This window comes from Gavialis gangeticus, unplaced genomic scaffold, assembly GCF_001723915.1.
Source record: "Gavialis gangeticus isolate Ggan-Ray unplaced genomic scaffold, GavGan_comp1, whole genome shotgun sequence".
NCBI lineage: Eukaryota > Metazoa > Chordata > Crocodylia > Gavialidae > Gavialis > Gavialis gangeticus.
The window spans coordinates 53,358,201-53,377,697 of record NW_017729034.1 but is presented as its reverse complement, the minus strand read 5'-3'; the positions used below and the strand labels follow the sequence as shown (position 1 = coordinate 53,377,697).

Sequence of the window (19,497 nt, the reverse complement as noted above, 5' to 3'; positions counted from 1 at the left end):
CTCTGCCTCGTCATGGAGTTAGCCCGCGGCGGCGCCCTGCACCGCGTCTTGGCCGGGGCTGGGGCCGGGGCCGGGGCCGGGGCTGGGGCCCGCCGGGGACGACGAATCCCCCCGCACGTGCTGGTCAACTGGGCAGTGCAGATCGCCCAAGGCATGCGCTACCTCCACGAGCAGGCGGCCGTGCCTGTACTGCACCGTGACCTCAAGTCCAGCAACAGTGAGTGTCATGGGGGGGACAGACACTATGCTTGCACTTACACATGCTCACACTTCCAAGTGACCTACAGGATGGTACATGCATACTCACACTTGCCCACACACTTACACATGTCCCCTTAGGATCCTGGCCTGGGACAAGCCTGTGGGGGTGGCCTTGGCTGCTGAGTGTTGGGGGGCAGCGAGAAGGAAAGAGCTGACCACCCCCATTCCTTGGCCCCATTGCTAGGATCCCTCATAATGGTCTGCAGGTCTCATCCAGCAGCGGTGCTTATCCTTGAGGTGCCCCATAACAAATGCCAGCTGGTAGCTTTTGCAGGCTTACTGGTCATTGGCAGTCTCTTCCCCTGATTCAGGGAAAAATCCAAGCCCCGGAACTGTCTGCAGAAGTCTTGCTGTGTGCAGGGGAGAGTGGGCTATGGGCTGGGAGGTGGCTGGTAGTGAGAAATGCTGGAGCAGTTCTTCTGGTGGGAAGAACCTGGGGTGGAAGAACCGGGCAAAGGGTTTTGACACTGGACTCCTCTTGAGTGTATGTTGACAACGCTTTTTATAGAAGCAGGGCATTGGCTGCTATTGTTCTCCTGCTTTACCTGTGGTAGTTGAGGGTGTTAGGGCTGTGTTGGATCAGGGCTGAGGTGGTCTTCTGTAGAGTCTAGATGATGGCTGTAGAGGATTGTTTGGATGGGAATGATCCTGCCTCAAGCAGGGGGTTGGATTAGATGAGCTCTGGTGCTCCTTTTCAGTCGTACTTCTCTCTGACTCTTCGGAGTCTGAAGTTATCTTGTGAATCCTGACAGTGTGACTATCGTACAGCACCTTTCAAAGGACCTTTGGGTGCCATGGTGCCATGGCAGAGAATCACTGTCTTACTGCCTGCAGGGTCCACTTGAGTCTGGGGACCTCACTCTTCTGCCTAAGTTGTGTGTTTGTGTGTGTCTGTACACACAACCCTGCCTGGCTACATCTTGATTTCTGGGGAAACCTGGAATGCTAAAGCCAGCTCTTCTCCCATCCTTCTTAGTCCTTCAGAATCCATCCTGTGGGCAAAATGTATTTGGGGGCATCCTCCAGTGAGTAGGCTGACTGGCCTTACTAACTGAAGCAATGAGAGAGCTATTCATTTATGAACAGTAAGATAAATGTTATGATATGCTTACTGGAAGAGAGTGACTAGGCAAAACAGTTGGTTGAAATACTTTGATTGGCTGAAGTGGTGGCAGCCGGCCACAGGGAGAGGTGATCTTTGGAGTAGGCAAGTTTCCCTACAAAAAGCTAAATGCTGGCAATAGCCTACGCATGCAGGATGTCGAAGCCATATTCCATTCACTGAGTAGAGCTGCTGCATTTTCAGTATCTAGTTTAGGCCTTACACAGACATCATTTCAGTATGTCAGACTCTTCATGTGACAAAGGCATTAGTAACAGGTGCAAGGTCTGCCTCTGAAAAGTTACAGTATGTATTCAGGCATGGTACTTAAAAAGGTGTCTTAATTCCTATGTAACAGGTGTGTCAAACATGGCCCACAAGCCAGATCTGGCCTGTGGAGCCTTAGGATTTGGCTCATAGGTTGCTGAACAGACCCCATGCTTCAACCCCTGCACCACTGAACCCTGCGCTGTGCACACTGCACATAGCACAGGAGGCTGGCAGGGGTGCGGGATGGCATAGGCAGCCCATACCTTGGACTTCTTGTGCCATGTGCAAGGTCAGGTCCAGTCTGTGCATCCTGTGCTGGCTCCACATACTGCATGCACAGTGAGCTCTGCACTGCTCCCCCCCTCCCCCTCATGCTGCTCTGGTGGCCAGCATGCCCTGCATTTGGTGAAGGGGCTGGACAGCTGGTGCTGCTAGGGGGCTTGGTCCAGTCTGACCCGCAGACCAGCCTAGGAATGCTCATCTGGCCCTGGAGGATGAATGAGTTTGACATCCCAGCTTGTATAATGTGATCTAATAAAACTTATTGTGTTGGGGAGAGGGGAGGAAAAGGGTTTCCTGAAATCAGACCTAGGCTCTGAACGCTAGGATTGATTCTTTCAGAATCTAGGTCTAATTTTAGGAAACCCCTTTCCTAAAATTTCAAGGCAGATGGACATTTGTTAGTTGGGTGGTCAGTGTTCCTCCCTCCTCCATGTTGTGTAGTTGCTTCAGCTGGCTTCTTGTCTGATCTGAATCTGCATGAGACAGTCATACAAGTTGTTTGAGTTGGATGAGCAAAACACCTACAGCTAGCTGTTTCCAGTGTTGCTCATGCCACTAATGTTCATGTTTAACACCAGAGGTAATAGAAGGGTATGTTGCCTTGGAGAGCTCTTTAGAAGGAACAGAAAATACCTGCAACTACCTGTGGTGCTCTGCCAAAAGAAAAGAAAGAAGCTGCTGAAGTGCATTTTTATTTGGTTCTGCTTAAGGTCAGCACTTTGTGGTTCAACAGTATCAAACACAGGTGATAAACCTGCCAATAACAACAACTTGAGCTTCATTTATCACAGGAGGTGATCATTGATCAGTACATTCTTTGTCAGTACCAGGTCTATACCAGGTCAAGGATATGGCAGGATTTCAGACACTTCTCACAGTTAAGGGAAAGTAATTAATGTAGACAGTCAGGGAGCATATAATGGCATTCCATTACTACGCTAATACGTTTTTGTTGTTTGAATTAAATTCATAACATTATCTACGTGAATCTGAAAGGAATGTGCCACTTGAACAAGTAACCTTTGTTATAAGGCTAACAAAATGAAACAGGCATATTTATATGGGGGTGACTCCTACTTGGAGGTACCCATCCTACTTGAGTTCTTACCTATAACTATGCAAGTATACAAAACAAAAGATGTTTAAAGATGAGAATAATATACCTTTATCACTTTGTGTGCATGCATGTGTATGTTTTACAAAGTCTTACCTCCCAGATGTGGATAGCTGTGGTGAGGAGAGATGAGAGAGACTACTGTCCTGTTCTTTGTGTCCTATAAAATCTTTTGTCAGTTAACAATCCAAGCTTTTGTTTAACACCCCTTTCCACCTCCCAGAAAGACAGACCCAAGTTTTCCAGGTAGATTTTTCCTTTAACATAGAATCAAGATTAAAAAAGGACTTAACCTTTCTTTAACATAAAAGAATCCTGAAGAAACCACATTTTTTTTTTTGACACAGAAGTAATTGGCTAGAAAGTGGTATCAGTCTGACATTTTAAAGAAAATGTAAATGTTGTAACTGGCAACATTGCAGTTAGGCTGTCAGTATCATCTTAACTGTGTCTCTCAATTATAACCTGAGTCTAGTAAACCTAGGTGTTCCTTAACTATTGTACAGGTTTGTTTATGTTCAAGGTATTTTGTTTCTAGTCATTTAATGAAACTGGAAAGGGTGATTGTTTATCTAAGTCTGGTTCTCAGTTACGTGATGGGAGAGACACAGAAAGTAAAGGATGTACCATTTTTGCTTGCTTAGTCTTCACAGGGAATTAAGTCACTTGCCCATGGGCAAGTGACTACATATGAAGACAGGGGAGACCTGGGTTTATAGAAGCCTTGTGGGGACTTGCTAGGGCCTTGTCTAGACTAGAATTTTGTACTAGTCTGGTCTGGTTTAGGTAGTACATATTAGCCTTCATGTTCAAAATCCTGTTCTAAGCCAGGCTATGATTTGTCATTCCGGTTTTGATTTTAGAGTATTCATCATCTGCACTTAAAGAAAAAGGCCTATGTGTTCTTAATACAGGTTTCAGGAAGCTTTATGGGGGAACTTAGAGTATCTTGCTTATGCTAATGGTGAAAATCTTGACGTTTAAGGGGTTTCCCCCAAACTTTTGATATCAGGGGTGCACTCACTTTTTTTTTCTGGATTAAAATTGGCAGCATGCTTCACTCTTATACCCAAAATGATGTGCGTGGGTGAAGTGTGCGTAATAGATTGTTGGTGGTGGCAATCCCTGGATTTGAGGACGGTCACTATCCTAGCTCATTTATGGGTCTTGAGGTGACTTAAGAGTCCAAGCCTTGAGCCCCAAACCCATCTGCAGAAGTTGCAGGTCTTTCTGTAGGGGAGAGTAGGCCGTAGGCTAGAATTGCTCTTGTTTTTCTTTCTCTGTTCTCTCTTCGCTGCTTTGAGAATAATATACATTGATGCAAATAAAATGCAACCTTTTGGCCCTGCGGGCTAAGTGATGTTGGGTTGGTGTTGGGTTAGTCTATGGGCCAGATCTCATTAGTGGGCCTCATCATCCAGTGCTAGCTCAGTTGGGCTCTAATCCTGTCATGTTGGGCCAGCATGCCCAGGGCACTATGCAGCCCACTTCTTCACAGTACACTCATGCGCTCCAGTACACACAGGTGCCCCTGTGTCACTGGGTGAAAGGAATCAAATGCACAAACTGAAGAATAAAACCACAGGCCATGGAGAGCCCAATGTAATGTAAAACTAGAAAGACTGAAATTGGGACCTTTTTAAAAAGCAGAATGAAGAAACGTGGTGCAGTATGACACATACTGTGTTAAAGAAACCTGCTTCTGTCTGGGTTAGGTCCAGGTAGATAAGGAAGAAGAGATGAAAATTTTCTGTGGCCTGGCATTTCCCAAAGTTGGTTCCTAGCAAGGTAACTCTAATTATGGACCTAAGAATCTTTAAAAGTAGTGAAAGAGAGGAGCATTCAAAAGATGACCTCGGGAGCTCTTGTAAGCACCTCTGCTCCTTTTGAACTTCACAGAGTCCTTTTTTGTGTGTTTTCTTGGCTCTCATTGCAGAGAGAGGCTCTTGGTTTTCAGTAGGTTAAATTCTGGTCAACTTTCACACTTTTTTAGGGCTGCCTGTTTCTGAATAGGTGAGCTGTCTTGGGTATGGTAGGCACAACCAAACTCAGAGCTCCCTTTCAAGACTGTTAAATTCTTGAGTCACTGGGACAAGTGGGGTTTGTTTGTGTGCCCCCTCTTGACTGTGAGAAGATGGAAGATGTTTCAGGGTCCACAAACGAACATTAGCATCTTTTTTTTTTTTAAATAACAGGTCCTTAATGTCTAATTGTGTTCTGATGTGAGTTTATAATAAAAACATTGCAAGGGTGTTTTTGTGCCCATAAGAGAGACTTTCCTTAGCTTTAAGTCTTAATTAACTATTTTTGCCTGGGGATGAACTCAGAGTGACATATAATGAAAATTAATATAGCTACTCATCTCCCTCAAAGGAAAAACCTAGGTAGGTACTGGTCGAGTTGGCAAGGAAAACATTGTATTTCCTCACATAAAACATGCACCCAGTTTTTGGAAGGCTATTTTTTAAAAAGATTTTTCCAGAGGCATAGCCCACTCTGTGATAAGGAGTAAATCCTCCTGGGAACATAGGATGCTGACAGACATGGAAAAAAAAAAATGAAAAACAGCTCTTTACTGGAAGAGAAATCACATCAGTTTGATCTAGCTTCCCAACATCTGTAGCTCGTGTTTTTGAGAGGCTCTTTAGCTTTTTTATCTGATAGCTGATCCAATCAGCTATTAGATAAAAGTGCCAGAAAGCCCCGTTGAAGTGCATGCAGACTCTGGGGAACTGGGTCAAACTGATGCGATTCCTTTTCTGGGCATGTGCTGTGTTTGGCACAGGAACACACCAAGCTGAAAGTAAAGCATTGGGTTCCCTCCCCGCCCCCCCCCGTTCAATTGTAAGCACTCATAGGCTGCGTCTAGCTGTGTGGACATTTGGTTCCCCAGGGACAGCTAGCGGTGGCACACCTCGTGCCCCCTGCTGGTTGTCCTTGGGGAATGCCTGTTCCATGTGTGCTCTTGTGTACAGTAAGTTACCCTGGGTGGGGTAGGGGACGCTGGGGCCAGCACTAGGCCCCGCAGCAGCCTGTCCTGGGGGCCTTCTGGGGCTCCAACAGCGGTGATCCTGCCATGAGGAGTCTGGTCAGCAGTGGATCACAGCTCTAGCTTGCCAACCTTTGGCTTTGGGCCTCTCCTTTTTTTTTTTTTTACTTGGGTTTTTTTGACCCCTGGATATCCAGAAAAACCCTGTGCACTGATTGCTTGCAGCATGGAGAACCACTGAACGTGCAGTATGTGGCACAGCAGGCATGTCTGTGGCACCATATACAGCATGGCTGCACTCATGTGGACATGACCCTAGCGTCCAGGGAATGTGGCATCAGAAAGTTCCTTGTGCCAGCTGCCTTGCCAAGTCTGTCCGTAGGTTTGCCTGGACACTGTTCCTAGGAGGGCTTGCTCTTTGCCTCAGTGGTCTGAGGGTTGAGCCTCAGACCATTGCAAGGGCGGTAGCAAGATTGTCAGTGCTTTACCTCAAGCAGTTCTTTATGCAAGCTCCTGTAAATCAAGTGTCCTCTCTGCATTGTAAGTCTTGTCAAAGATGCTGTATATCAGTCGCTCACTGCTTCAGGCACAAGCTGCAGTCCTTGGCCAATAGCTATGGCTTTGAAAGGGTTAACATGGGATCCTTGCATTTTGGCAGCTACATAGCATGCAGCATCTCCAGGCTTGCTTTTCCAGCCAAACCCCTCCCCAAAATACAAACCCCAAACAGTTTATCTGCTTAAAACATTCCTCTTCCCTTCCATTTTGGGGGAGCTGACTTCGGGGTGCATGTTGTATGTGGAGAAATATGAACTAAAATATCGCTGAAACAGAGCTTGAGCCATCCTGCAGCTAGGAACTTATTAAAATACAGTAATAAGAAGCAAAGGCATGGTTTGTTTGATTTTTTTTTTTTTTTTTTTTTTTTTTTTTTTTTTTTTTTTTTTTGAGATCTTTATGCCTTTATCCCTTAATTTTCCTTTTCTGCAATGGTTGTATTACCTAATATGAAGTGCTTTGAGGTAAGTTGAATAAAGACTGTAAAAAAATCATAATAATACTGTTTATTTTGCAGAAAACACTTTAGAATGCTGTTGTAACACAGTACACTAGGTGCAGATTTCACTTGACTTGGTGAAGTAGCATCCATTTCTGACAACTTGAAAAATGAGCCTTTCCTGAGGGGAGAGATCTGTTCTAAGGGAAAGGCCTGTTAAAGTAAAAAATTGTGTGCGTGCTTGCTCTCTTTTTCTTATCTGTGTATTGTTTGTAAAATTAAGTTGCTGTTTGAATGAATGCTTTGCCTTGCTTTCCCTTGGAGCTTTTCTCAAGCATTTTTTTTTTCTGATTCATTATACAGGGGTCAGCAACCCCTGGCACGTGTGCCAAGCGTGACATGCAAGGCCATTTTGCTTGGCATGCCACCACCAGCCCCAGCTCTGTGTAGCTGCTGCCAACCACGGAGCCCAGGCTGCTCCCAGCAGGCGGCTCGGAAGCTGCAAGCCCTGCTGCAAGCAGCCTGCTCCATGGCTGGCAGCAGCTACCCAGAGCCGAGGCTGGGTGCAGCAAGGAGGCTGCAAACAGCTGCGCCGGGCTCAGGCATTAGCTCTATACCAGTGCGTGCACCTTGGAGCGGGCAGTGGGTGGGGCCTGAGGCAGCGCAACCCCAGTCTCCCCCACTCCTGGCACAGAGCTGATGACTGGGGTGAGGCAGTGCAGCCCTTCTGCTGTCTGCTCTGAGGTGCATGCACAGTCACTGCCAGCATGGAGCTGATTCTAGAGCTGTGGAGCCCGGTGGAGCTGTTTGCAGCCTACCTACTGCTTGTTGCAGCTGTCCAGAGACCAGGCTGCCTACAAACAGCTGCAGTGAGCTCCGGAGCCCAACCATCAGTTCTGTGCCGGCAGCAGGGGAGAGGCTGGGGTTGTGCTGCCTCAGCCCCCCCCCCCATGCATGCAGCTGTTTGCAGACTCCCAGCTGCGGCCAGCCCCAGCTCTGGGTAGCTGCTGCCAACTACTAGTTTATTTCATATGCTATTTCTCTAGAGGTCACAAGTGTCCTGAGAATGAATAATGTTCTAGCTGATTTCTCTTATGTAGTTTGAAGACGCAACTGCTATAGACTGAATTTGATTTATTCACCTTTTAAATGTTGCAGTGTCTTTGACCTTCATTTACATCTAGTGTAGATACTAACAAGTGAAGAGAAATTCAAAATGCACATATACATAATTTAAAATAAAGGGTGTTCAAGTATATGGTATTTCCTCATAGTACTGACACTGAAAAGCAAAGATCTTTAGTTAAAACAGCATGTCACATGCAATAAAGCTAACTTCCAAGTATTAGTTCACTATCAGAACAACAATACAACACTAATGCTTACTGGAACACACTTTAATTTAGCACTACTGTTGCCATTGGTATGAGAATCAAAGGTTATGTTTAAATGCACAACTTTAATGCTGATATATTAGTTTTTATTTAGAGAGGATTGCATTTTGCCCCTTTTGTCTCCTTGCCTGACTCTTAAAAATAAAATCCTGCTCTGATTGTTATTTTGGCTTTACTTGCTTCCCTCCCCCAGTGATTGCCCCATTTTTCTTGTAATATATAGTCACATCTTAAGTCACAGGGGAACTGTTTTACTGCTGTGGCTGTAAATTTCTTTGCTCTGGCTCCATCTTGGAACTTTGCCAGTTGGGTTTCTTCATGGAACTTGCTCTCACCAAGGTTCCCAGTGGCTGCGTCTTGCCAAAAAGCAGAGTCCAGTTTTAGCCTTTCTGACAACTTCTGATTGTAACCCCTCTGGAAAGAAAATGATTGCACTTTGGAGCTTTTAATTTGTGGTCACATTACAGTTTAGCTTACTATACTTTGGACACTGATATTTACAATAAGCATTAAAATACTATTAAATATTTAAATAACTTTTTTATACATGGCTATTAAGAGTATCAAGTCAGATTTTTAAAACTCTTTAGCCTCCTAAAGATGTAGATAAATGCCTAATGGGATTTTTTTTGTAGAACCATTCATGTCTCAAATTCACTTTTTTAAAATTGAAAGTATGTGCTTAAATGGTTTTGAAAATTCCTAATTACCTTTAAAATATGGCCTATTTCTTTAGCTAGACCTTTGGAGTGTGTTGAGAACTGACCTTAGCTTTTGTGAAATGAAAAGTATGCTTATTTAAGTATAATAACCAACAGCTGTTGATGCTGGGAGATTTGGTGGAACTTTGGAAAGAAGTGAGATCTTCATTGGTTTTTCCAGTTATAAATTTTATTTCGTACCTTTGATCACCATTGCAAGCATCGTGAATTTTTTGAATAAAGAAATTCAATTGAAAGGTTAGTTTACAACGAGTTGTAAAGAGCTGAAAAGTAACATTCAAGCCCTCAAATTGTTTCTGGAACTTGAATGCCAGTTTGTGGCTACTTCAACTTTAGAAGCTAAAGCTAATGGATTTTTTTTGTTTGCAGTTTGTCAGTTTCTTATCTAGAAATGTTTCAAGCTCCCATGTAGGAAGTTTGAACTAAAATGGCTTTGTACAATAGGTGTTTGTAAAATTTACAGAGTAAAGTTAAAAGCCTATGGACTTTCCTCTTTCTGAAGCTAATTCCAGCTCCTGAAGTTAATGATAATTCCAAAAAGGGGAGGGGGGAGGGATGGGATGTTTTAAGCACTTAATTTTTTGTATTTCAGAAAGTAGAACTAGCAGGCATAACAAAATGGATTTCAGCAAACAAGCTGAAACATGCTGCCATTAATTTCTGTTTAACTTCAATGCTTAGGTTTACTGTATAATAATAGTAAGAAATGTCATGACTTTTAGCATTAATGAAAACAAAATTTTAAATTAAACTCTTAGGGTTTCACCTGGAATCCTAAAATACTTGCTCACCTTTGCTTTCTTCCAACATACATTGCTTTTGCTGCAAGTAAGTGCCATATCTTTAACTGTATGCATGTAAAATCACAAAAATACTCCCCTCAAGTTGCCTCTAAAGTTGAAGCTTTTGTGTTCAGGGTCATAGCTCCAGTTAAATCAGTTGCAGACATGCCAATGTTGGCAGTATAATCATGCTTTGTTCTCTTCATAGCTACTGAAATCTGTGTTTTGGCAGGTGTGCTTTAACTCAGGCCTGATAAGGCAACCCTCCCCCTCTGTTTCTCAAAAAAATGTAATGAAATAGTTATGCTTGCTATAGTTCATTATTAGACAAGTAAAACAATCCTGGAAATCATTCAAAAAGCTTTGCATTTATCATTAAACTCTTGACTTGCTGACTTGAAGATCAGATTGTAACATTATTTTCAGAACTTGTATGACTGACTGCAATATAATCTGGAAGGCTTACCCTGCTGGAAAGGGATGGAAAGCTAGAGGCAAATAAATAAAAAATATAGGTGTTTAGTAACTCTCCTTACTTCAGCCACTTAGTGCAGGCTTATTGTTGGCCAAGATTTGAAGCAACTTCTGCACTACAAACACTGGGTGACTGCAGCTCAATTCTACAGAATCCTAAATTTAATTTTTTTAAAGAATGTATTCAGGCCTTATTAATGATGGACTTTTGTAAATGTGAACCTAGTGCACTCTTGTTTTCCAAAGTCCATGGAAAGATGCAAATAAAATGCTACTTTTGCACATAGGAGGCTGTCTGCTAGGACCAGGAGACAGCGCAAGGGTGGAAGGCAGGGGACCCATTGCAGCTTGCCTTCAGGTTGCCTTGAGTCTTTCTACCACACTAACTATCACTGATCCAGAAATGGAAAAAACTTTATCCGTTTATGAAAAATATTTTTTCTGGAGTTAAAATTTAAACAAATCATCAAAAGGTGATTTTTAGAAAACATTTTTTTCTTTAAAAATTATTTTCAACTTTAGTTTAGGTCTTATATTTTCAACTGCAAATTTAATGTAATCTGTTACAATTATCTTGCATTAAGTAAATACATTTCAAAGAAACTCAAATCACCAAGACAGGAGGAGACCTGGGTAAGCATCAGGATCTCGCTTGTTGAAATGTTCAACTTTTAGTACAGTACACTTATAGTGCTGTAGCTGTGATGATCCAGGGAATATGACAGAAGCAATGTTTAGTTAGTAATATCTTTTATTGGACTGTCTTTATTGGAAGAGATGTTGAACAGGCTTTTGGGCACAAAGTACCTTTCTGCAAAAAGAAGAGTAGGTAGGCCCTGAGGCTTTTAGGGATTTTTGAAGTTGCTGAAGGAAATTCTCACTTATTGTGTTTCTAGATGCCCTTCACATTATTTGAATGGATAACTTCCCTTTGATATGAACTGACTCAAATATAAAAACTTTGGCCAAAGTGATTTTTAGATGCTAGTTAAGTACAAGTTAACACTAAAGTGTTTTTTGGTTTTGTTCTTTTATGGGCAGTATTTTTTTCTCACATCTTGGTTGTATGAAAGGCAAACAGAAGCAAAAGGGAGAAGAAGAGAATGTTTAAAAGAAGAATAGAAGAGCATAGATTTGTGGGAATATAAACAATTATAAAAGAAAAACCCTAGGCCAGTGATTCTCAACCAGTGTGCCTTGTAGTGCCTTGAACTCCTTTCAGGGGTGCATCAGGGTGCTACACAATACTTGCACTGTCAAGTGTGCAGATATGTTTCACAAGATAAGCTTAGATTTCAAACAGAAATCTATAGCGTTAAAATTATTCTGACACGTCTTTTTGAGTTCTTTGCAACAGAAAACTGCTCTCTTCTATTTTTTTCACTCATTTTTTGACTATGAAAACTTAAGAACTAATATTTTTCCAATGGTTGTCTCAAAGCTAAAAAAGTTGATAACCACTGCTGTAGACAGATACATAGCCAGGATTGATTGTGTCTTTTAAACTGTTTTCAAATTGAGTTTCTTTTTGGTTACTAATATCAGCATAACACAGAATCTCAGAAATGGTATGTTAGTGATGTAACATGTAAACATGGAGTTTTAATAGAAAAACTATGAGATGCCACTACGTTTACAAAACGTAGAATGTTTGTTATTCAAGTTTATTGTAATAATTTGACTGAGAGCTTTAACTCTTCCATTTTATGAATGCATTATATTTGTATTGTAATGAATTGCTATTTGTGGTTCATCCTCCCAGGCATAATATAAATTTAAAAAAAGGGGAAAAAAAGCTGATGTTCCAACTATCTCAGCAACAGATAATATCCCACCTCCTTGTGCCGTCTTCAGTAATCTACGTAAAGTATTTAATTTTGTTAACTATTGTCACTTAACCACTACGGCATCTTTGGGCATTTAAAGAAGTAAAGGGTAGAGGGTTGATGGATACAAAGAGTACTGAAGTTGTAGCTGATACTTCATCTAATTTTATTCTATTGACATTTTCTTTTCTTATCTCTTTTCCATGGCAATCCCACATAATCTAATGATTCTGCCCCTGCTATTCAAAGTTATTGATCATTGTGCCTTTCTTTTATGCGACAGTATATATACGACAGTTCTTCCAATCAAGGGCTTTTCTTGGCTAGTTTCCTCAAGTTTTATCTCTGTGTGTGTGTGTGTGTGTGTGTGGTATACTTTATATAATTCCACATGCCCAGATCCAGCTGTGTGCCAGGAGGACCCCCTGTGCCCTGGTGTGATCATGTGAACACAACATTGTTATGTTGACAGAGAAATTGGGTAGGAGGGAGCAGCAGTTAATGCTACCACAACTCCCCTGCTGCCAGGTTTTCAGGCACCCCTTAGGGAGCCCTGTAGACCTGAGATGACACAACCCCCTCAGTCATGGGTTGACCACCTCTGACTTCAGAGAGGTCCTTGGTTACAGTAATGGCTGGAATAAAGCAAGCCTCTGTTTCCACTGGTGACAAACCAGACAGGAAGATCAGGCTGAGAATGCGGGTGCTTTTTCATGTTGTGTGGTGAAAATGTGTCATAGATGCCTGCTGCCTAGAGCTCTTTTGCTTTCTGAATGCACAACATTGTTAGGCTCTAGTCCTGCACAAGGTATCACTATAAAAGTTCCTCTTGAGCCTCAACCACATGATCACCCAGTTGGGTGAAGTGATTCACTAGAACTGAAAGGTGGAATAGTGTATCAGTCTCTTGGGCAGTGATTGTAAGATGGTGGAAGAAGAAATCGTAGGGTGCTTATACACGTGCTTGGGGGGGGGGGAGGGCTGACGCTCTAATTAAAGTGTCTGGAGCATCATGTGCATCAGTATCCCTGTGCTGAAAAATGGCGACGGGGGAGACTTAAAGCTCTTCAAACGAGCTTTCGTTAAAGCGTCCAAAGTGTCCCGCTGCCATTTTTCAGCACAGGGATGCTGATACATATGACACTGGAGTTTGCTCCAATGTGCTATAATTACAGCATGTCAGAGCAGCCTTGCTGCACTTATATAGGTGCCCATGGACACCACTGAGAATGGGGCTGGCTCTTGGGCCATCTCCAGAATATTTTCTACTTGTTCGTGGGTAACCATGGGCAGCTGGGAGAGGGTAATGCCACAGATATGAGGTGATTAGCATTGGTATGTTAACTTTAGGATGACGAGGGCCATATTTCTTGAGACTCACTGCAGAGCTGACCTCAGGACTGAGCAACTGGAACACATGCCACCAGTGGATGATCTGGCAGGGTGTTCAACTCCAGCCTTGGTCTCCCTGACAAGGAAGGCATTGTTGATCAACAAGGTGACCATCATCCCCATTGATTCTTGCCAGTCCAATCTACCATTACTCGCATGGTACCTGTTCTCAAAAAAAGAACTGTTAGTTTATTAGCAACATAGCAGTAAGTTTATGGTTGAATGTCCTGTGAGGGGGCAGTGCTACAGCACATAACTTGCTTGGTGTTTGGAGGGATCAAAAGGAGCTTGGCTGCTAGAAAGAACCCAGAACACTGTTGCCCACTTGCTGTTCTCCCCAAGGGCAACATGTTGGGCCATTCCCCTGCATTGTGGAAGGTGCTTAGATGGCCACCCAGAGGAAATGGCTGTCAAGAAAGCAAGCAAGAGCACTTCCTGTATGTACAGTCTGGCAGGACAGGAAGTCATTGACAGTTAGATCTCCCTTTCATATTCCACGCACAGATTTCCTCCCCCAGCTGTCTCCTTTGTCATGGCCACAGCCTCCCTCATTGTTGCTGTATTCTTATTGCCCTGAGTGAAATGCAGACCTCGTTAGACACATCAGTGGTACTTTCTCTAAGAGGACTAATTCTCTGCAACTTTTGCCGTCTTCTCCAGCAAGGAGACTGGTTCCCCCAACATCACTTTTGTTTTGCCTCTCCTGCCCCTTTCATTTTCACCATGCATGGAGCTGCTTTTTGCCTTAGTGAGCTTGGAAACCCTGATGCTGCCCCCTGAAGGTGAGAAATGAACCAAGAAGTCAGTTTTCAGGTAGAACAGCTTTCCTTTAAATTATGGGATGCTATTGCTAGAGCCCATTACCATCACCAGGGTTTTCTAGGACTGGGAGCTATCTGTGCCCAGCAACTCCTGCTGCTTCATGCCAATGAGCTTCTGGGATAAGTGGTATTGGGAATTAGGAGATTAAGGTGCTTTCCACCCTCCAGGGTGCATGTGGCTCTGGAGCTGTATGAGTTCACCCTGAGGGTGGGGGTGTAGTAGGGAGATGCTCTTAAGACCCCTCTTCCTTTCTTAGCTGTACATAACTTGGCTAATGTAACACTTGTCCCTATAATGAACGGGCAGTGGAAACATCTGTAAAATTCACTGCAGACCTCACTAAATGCTCATTGCTGCTACTTCCTGGGATGGTGCAGAGAAGAGCAATGTAATGGTTCAGAGGGGAAACTAGGGTCCCCAGAAATGTTAATGTGTTATAAGGCGAGTCCTTGGCGCACACAGTTCACTGATGTAACCTAATGGATGGCAAATAGCATGCTTATAGTGAGCACAAGACCAGTTGCCTGTGATTTCAAATGAAAGAGGGGTGTTTTGGTTCTGAATTAATTGACAGTTACTATAAGAACAAGCTTTTCAGTTTGAATTCATATGCTGACCTTGCTGTACTAATTTGGGGAACTTTGTAAGGGAGTTCTTTGTCAAATCCTCACCTGCCATATTGACAACAAAGTTCTCAGAAGGGTGACTTGAGTGGGAGTAGCAGGCAGCAGTATAAGTGTCTGACTGATGTTGGTACAGTTGCATATAAACTTTCTTCAGTAGGTGGGGCCCCTGGTACCAAGACAGTTCAGTCTTTGAATGAGATCCTTGCCTTGGGCTATTGCCACATTGCTGATATGACTCCTTTCTTAGCCAGACTCAACCACAAACTGTGGCTCAAAGCTAGTATTGTCAACAAAGGTCGGCCAGCTCAGGTCTGCCTTTGTCCTGCGTTGCTTGCCATTCTGCTTGGGGCTCCAGGCAGCTGTCCTTACCGTAGTGATGGGCTACACATCCTGACTCTTCTGACTTTTCAGGATGGGTCTCTTGCACTGCAGTCTCTCCACAGACTACGTTATTTAAAGGGTGTCAACTGGTGGCCTGGTGGGTGAGTGTATGAATTGACTGATTTGTGAAGATCTATGTTTAAGGGGAAAATTGGTCCCTTTGCATTTGATTTAAAAGTGGAAGGTCTTATCTGGTTTCTTACCCCAGAAACACTGAGGTCTGAGTTTAGGTTCTAGTAGCCGCCTTCAAGCCATAAAGCACTGTTAGATTGTTTGGCTGACTAATTGCCTGAACTCAAGAGGGAAAGTGGATTTAGTATAAAATTATTCCTGATTCATCTTGGGGTATATTTGGTGCTAATTGGATGGAATTATACTATCTTAGGGATGTGCACTGTCTGCACACAACTTTTTTCAACAGGTTTAAGACTACTTTCCCCTCATATAGTTGGCCAAAATATTATTTCATACTAGTGAAGTTAACCTTAATGCAAAGCACTAATCTGTATAACAACAGTCACTATGATAGAAGCACCTCCCTCCGTGCACAAAAAGTGTTCACTGCTGTAACATATGTGATTGCTGACTGCATACAACAAATTAAATAAGGTTCTGGCTTGTCTGCTGCTTTACAAAAAAAAATGTGGGGCAACCAGATCAGCTCTGCAGATTGATGAAAAATGAATTAACAGGAATCGTAAATGACAAACAGTACTTAAGCTGAGGGTAGAAGACAACATGAGGATGCTGCCTACGAAAGTTATGGTGTGGTCAAGTCTTTACTCTTGTTGAAGCATAAGCACTGTCGGTGGCAGCAAATGTAGTGGCATATGGGCTACCTTTTGCTTAGCTATTAATCAGTGTAACTCAAGCTAACTAGCACAAGATTGAACTATTTAGAGAAGTCATAGATAAGACAGTAGCAAAGGGTGCTGATGACCTAGAACTCCTTTTAAATTAAAAACGAGATATGATCAATCATGGTAGCAGATATAAATAGAAAAGATTCAAGTACTTCAGAGTAGCTGCTTTAGAATCGAAGTGTTTATAGTTCAGGTGAAGGACCCTTAAAGACTGTCCTGGAAAGCACTCAAAGGTTGGACGTAGCTTCCCCCTAATAGCAATTTTGAGGACCACAAACAAGTTACGTTAAATGGCTAAGGACTGAAATAATTGGAACAGACTATAGACTGTGTCATTACTTTCACATAAAATCTGACTTGAAGAAGTTTGCCAATCATAAAAATAAAGACAACTACTTGTCTTTTGTCGTGATGTGCGGGTTGTTGTCTAGGAAGCCGAAGCCTGTCTCAAGACACCATTCCCAGAGCCGCCAGTTGGTCTCTGTCATGCAGGTCTTATGTCGTCTTTCATATCCACTCACTTGTAGGACAGAAGAGAATACCATCTGTGCACCTATTTCCCTCAGCACGCCCCCCCCCCCCGAGCATGGTAGTACACCCTCAGGTGATCAGGGCTTCTCCTGGCCGTATCATTAGTACCCACATGGATTAGGACCATGGGGTAGTAATCAGTGGGCTGGATCATGGCCTGGATCATCCCTGTCACGTCTTGAATCTTTGCTCCGGGCAGGCAGTAGACCTCGTATGTTGAGGGGTCCTGGCAACATCTCGAGCAGGTCCAAGAAGGTGATCTTCTCCCTTTATGTGATGCTGGTCAGGCCACTGTTGGAGTACTGCGTCCAGTTCTGGGCACTGCACTTCAAGAGGGATGTGGACAATATGGAGAGGGTCCAGAGGAGGGCCACTCGCATGATCGGGGGCAGTAGGGCAGGCCCTATGAAGAGAGGCTACAGGTCCTGAATCTGTTCAGCCTCCACAAGATAAGGCTAAGGGGGGATCTAGTGGCCATTTACAGACTAGTCAGAGGGGACCAGCAGGCACTGGGGGAGCCCCTGTTCCCCCGAGCACTGCCAGGAGTGACCAGGAATAACGGTCACAAGCTGGCAGAGGGTAGATTCAGGCTAGACATCAGGAGGCGCTACTTCACTGTCAGGGCAGCTAGGATCTGGAACCAACTTCCAAGCGAAGTGGTGCTGGCTCCTACCCTGGGGGGTCTTTAAGAGGAGGTTAGACAAACACCTTGCTGGGGTCATTTGACCCCAGTACTTTTTCCTGCCATGGCAGGGGGTTGGACTTGATGATCTGCTCAGGTCCCTTCTGACCCTGCCAACCGCACTGTCATACATCAACAGGGGCATCACTAACAGGTCCAGAGAGGTCTTGCTCCCCCTCTATGTGGCGCTGGTGAGGCCGTAGCTGCAGTACTGTGTCCAGTTCTGGCCACTGCACTTCAAGAAGGATGTGGAGAACCTGGAGAGGTCCAGAGGAGGGCCATTCGTATGATTGAGGGCTTCCGTGGCCAGCCCTATGAGGAGAGGCTGAGGGACCTGAATCTCTTCAGTCTCCGCAAGAGGAGACTGAGGGGGGATCTTGTGGCTGCCTACAACCTTATCAGGGGCCAGCAGCAGGGACTCAGGGAAAGTCTGTTCACCAGGGCCCCCCTTGGAGTCACCAGGAACAATGGCCACAAGCTGAGGGAGAATAGGTGTAGGTTAGATATTAGGAAGAACTACTTCACTGTAAGGGTGGCCACAGCCTGAAATAGGCTTCCCAGAGAGATGGTGCTCTCATCTTCCCTGGAAATCTTCAAGAGGAAACTGGATAGGCACCTGGCTGGGGTCTTATGATCCCTGCCACCCCCAGTGCTCCTTCCTGCCCATGGCAGGGGGTCGGACTAGATGATCTGTCTAGGTCCATTCTGACTCAGTGATTCTATGATAACTATGAAGTTTGAGAAACTATGGAAAATCATGTTAACTAGGTACTTTTGCTAAAACAATCAGCAGTTTCATAGTTGGTAGGGTAGGAAGGGACCTGAGCAGATCATCAAGTCCGACCCATTGGGCTATTTAGCCTGGAAAAGCGCAGGCTCAGGGGTGATCTGATGGCCACCTATAAGTTTATCGGGGTGACCACCAGTATCTGGGGGAACATTTGTTCCCCAGGGCACCCCAAGGGATGACGAGGTCGAACAGTCATAAACTACTGAGAGACCATTTCAGGCTGGACATCAGGAAGAATTTCTTTACTGTCTGAGCCCCCAAGGTCTGGAACAGCCTGCCATCAAAGGTGGTTCAAGCACCTACATTGAACACCTTTAAGAGCAAATTGGATGCTTATCTTGCTGGGATCCTATGACCCCAGCTGACTTCCTGCTCTTTGGGTGGGGGGCTGGACTTGATGATCTTCCGAGGTCCCTTCCAGCCCTAATGTCTATGAAATCTATGAACTATGAAACTATGTATCATTTATTAAACGAGGGGTATAAAACAATTGTAATAATTAGAGGGATGTAGTAGCCTATGCTAAATGGAACTATATACTTTTCCCCGCTTTAAGGAGGCGGGGGGGGGGGGGAAGCCTGAGACAGCCAGAAATTTCAGATGTAAGGGACCTGCAGAGAATGAACAAATATGTGAGAAAGGGGAAATGCCAATGCTAAGGGGAAATCTCCGTGTATCTGAAGAATCCCGTCAGGCATGTTGCATACTTGTGCTCCTTAAACCACCTAATAAAAACCAAAAAGAATGTGAATGGCTGGGGAGACCAGGGCTGCACTGTCTGGTAGGTAAGGCTCTGAATTCTGGGTCCAGCTTTTGCTGCCACTTTACACTAAAGAGTTATTGAATGATATGTAGAAACAGCATTGGGAGTGGGGTAGGGAACCCAAGAGCTGGGCAACAAATCCAGTCTCCTTTTGCTTATTCTTTCTGATCCCATGATGCTTGCATTCTTCTTTGTACAGTGACCTGGCTTCAACAGTAGGTATAGAAAGAATATACCAAACGTTTGATAGCCTGGTGGTTATGGCTGTCTCCAAAGAGGTAGGAGTTATTGGTTTGAACTCTCTCAGGCTGAGGAAGGGCTTGAACCAAAGTGGAGGGCCTTTGTCCAAAGAGTGTTCTAAGCAATATGCAATTATATAATAAAATGGCAACATCACTTTTTTTTTTTTTTTTTTTTTTTTTTTTTTTTTAAAA

General features: G+C 43.9%; 1 protein-coding gene and 1 long non-coding RNA gene across 4 annotated transcripts in view; one reads left to right on the top strand and one right to left on the bottom strand.

Moving 5' to 3' along the window:
- The first annotated feature begins 6 nt into the window (after positions 1–6).
- Positions 7–19,497, top strand: part of MAP3K21 (mitogen-activated protein kinase kinase kinase 21) — a 63,071-nt gene continuing 43,580 nt past the window's right edge. Inside the window, exon 1 of one of the 3 annotated variants that reach the window (XM_019527094.1) lies at positions 7–217. In XM_019527094.1, the coding sequence (XP_019382639.1) occupies positions 13–217 (205 nt within the window). In that variant the 5' untranslated portion in view covers positions 7–12. Of the gene's footprint in view, positions 218–619; positions 684–19,497 lie in introns of those variants that run through there. The other 2 variants (XM_019527093.1, XM_019527095.1) reach the window with 2 other exon arrangements.
- Positions 8,133–10,860, bottom strand: LOC109304481. Its single transcript, XR_002099399.1, has 2 exons — positions 9,923–10,860; positions 8,133–8,823 (listed from the first exon to the last, which is right to left on the bottom strand). It is a non-coding gene; the product is annotated as an uncharacterized LOC109304481 (long non-coding RNA).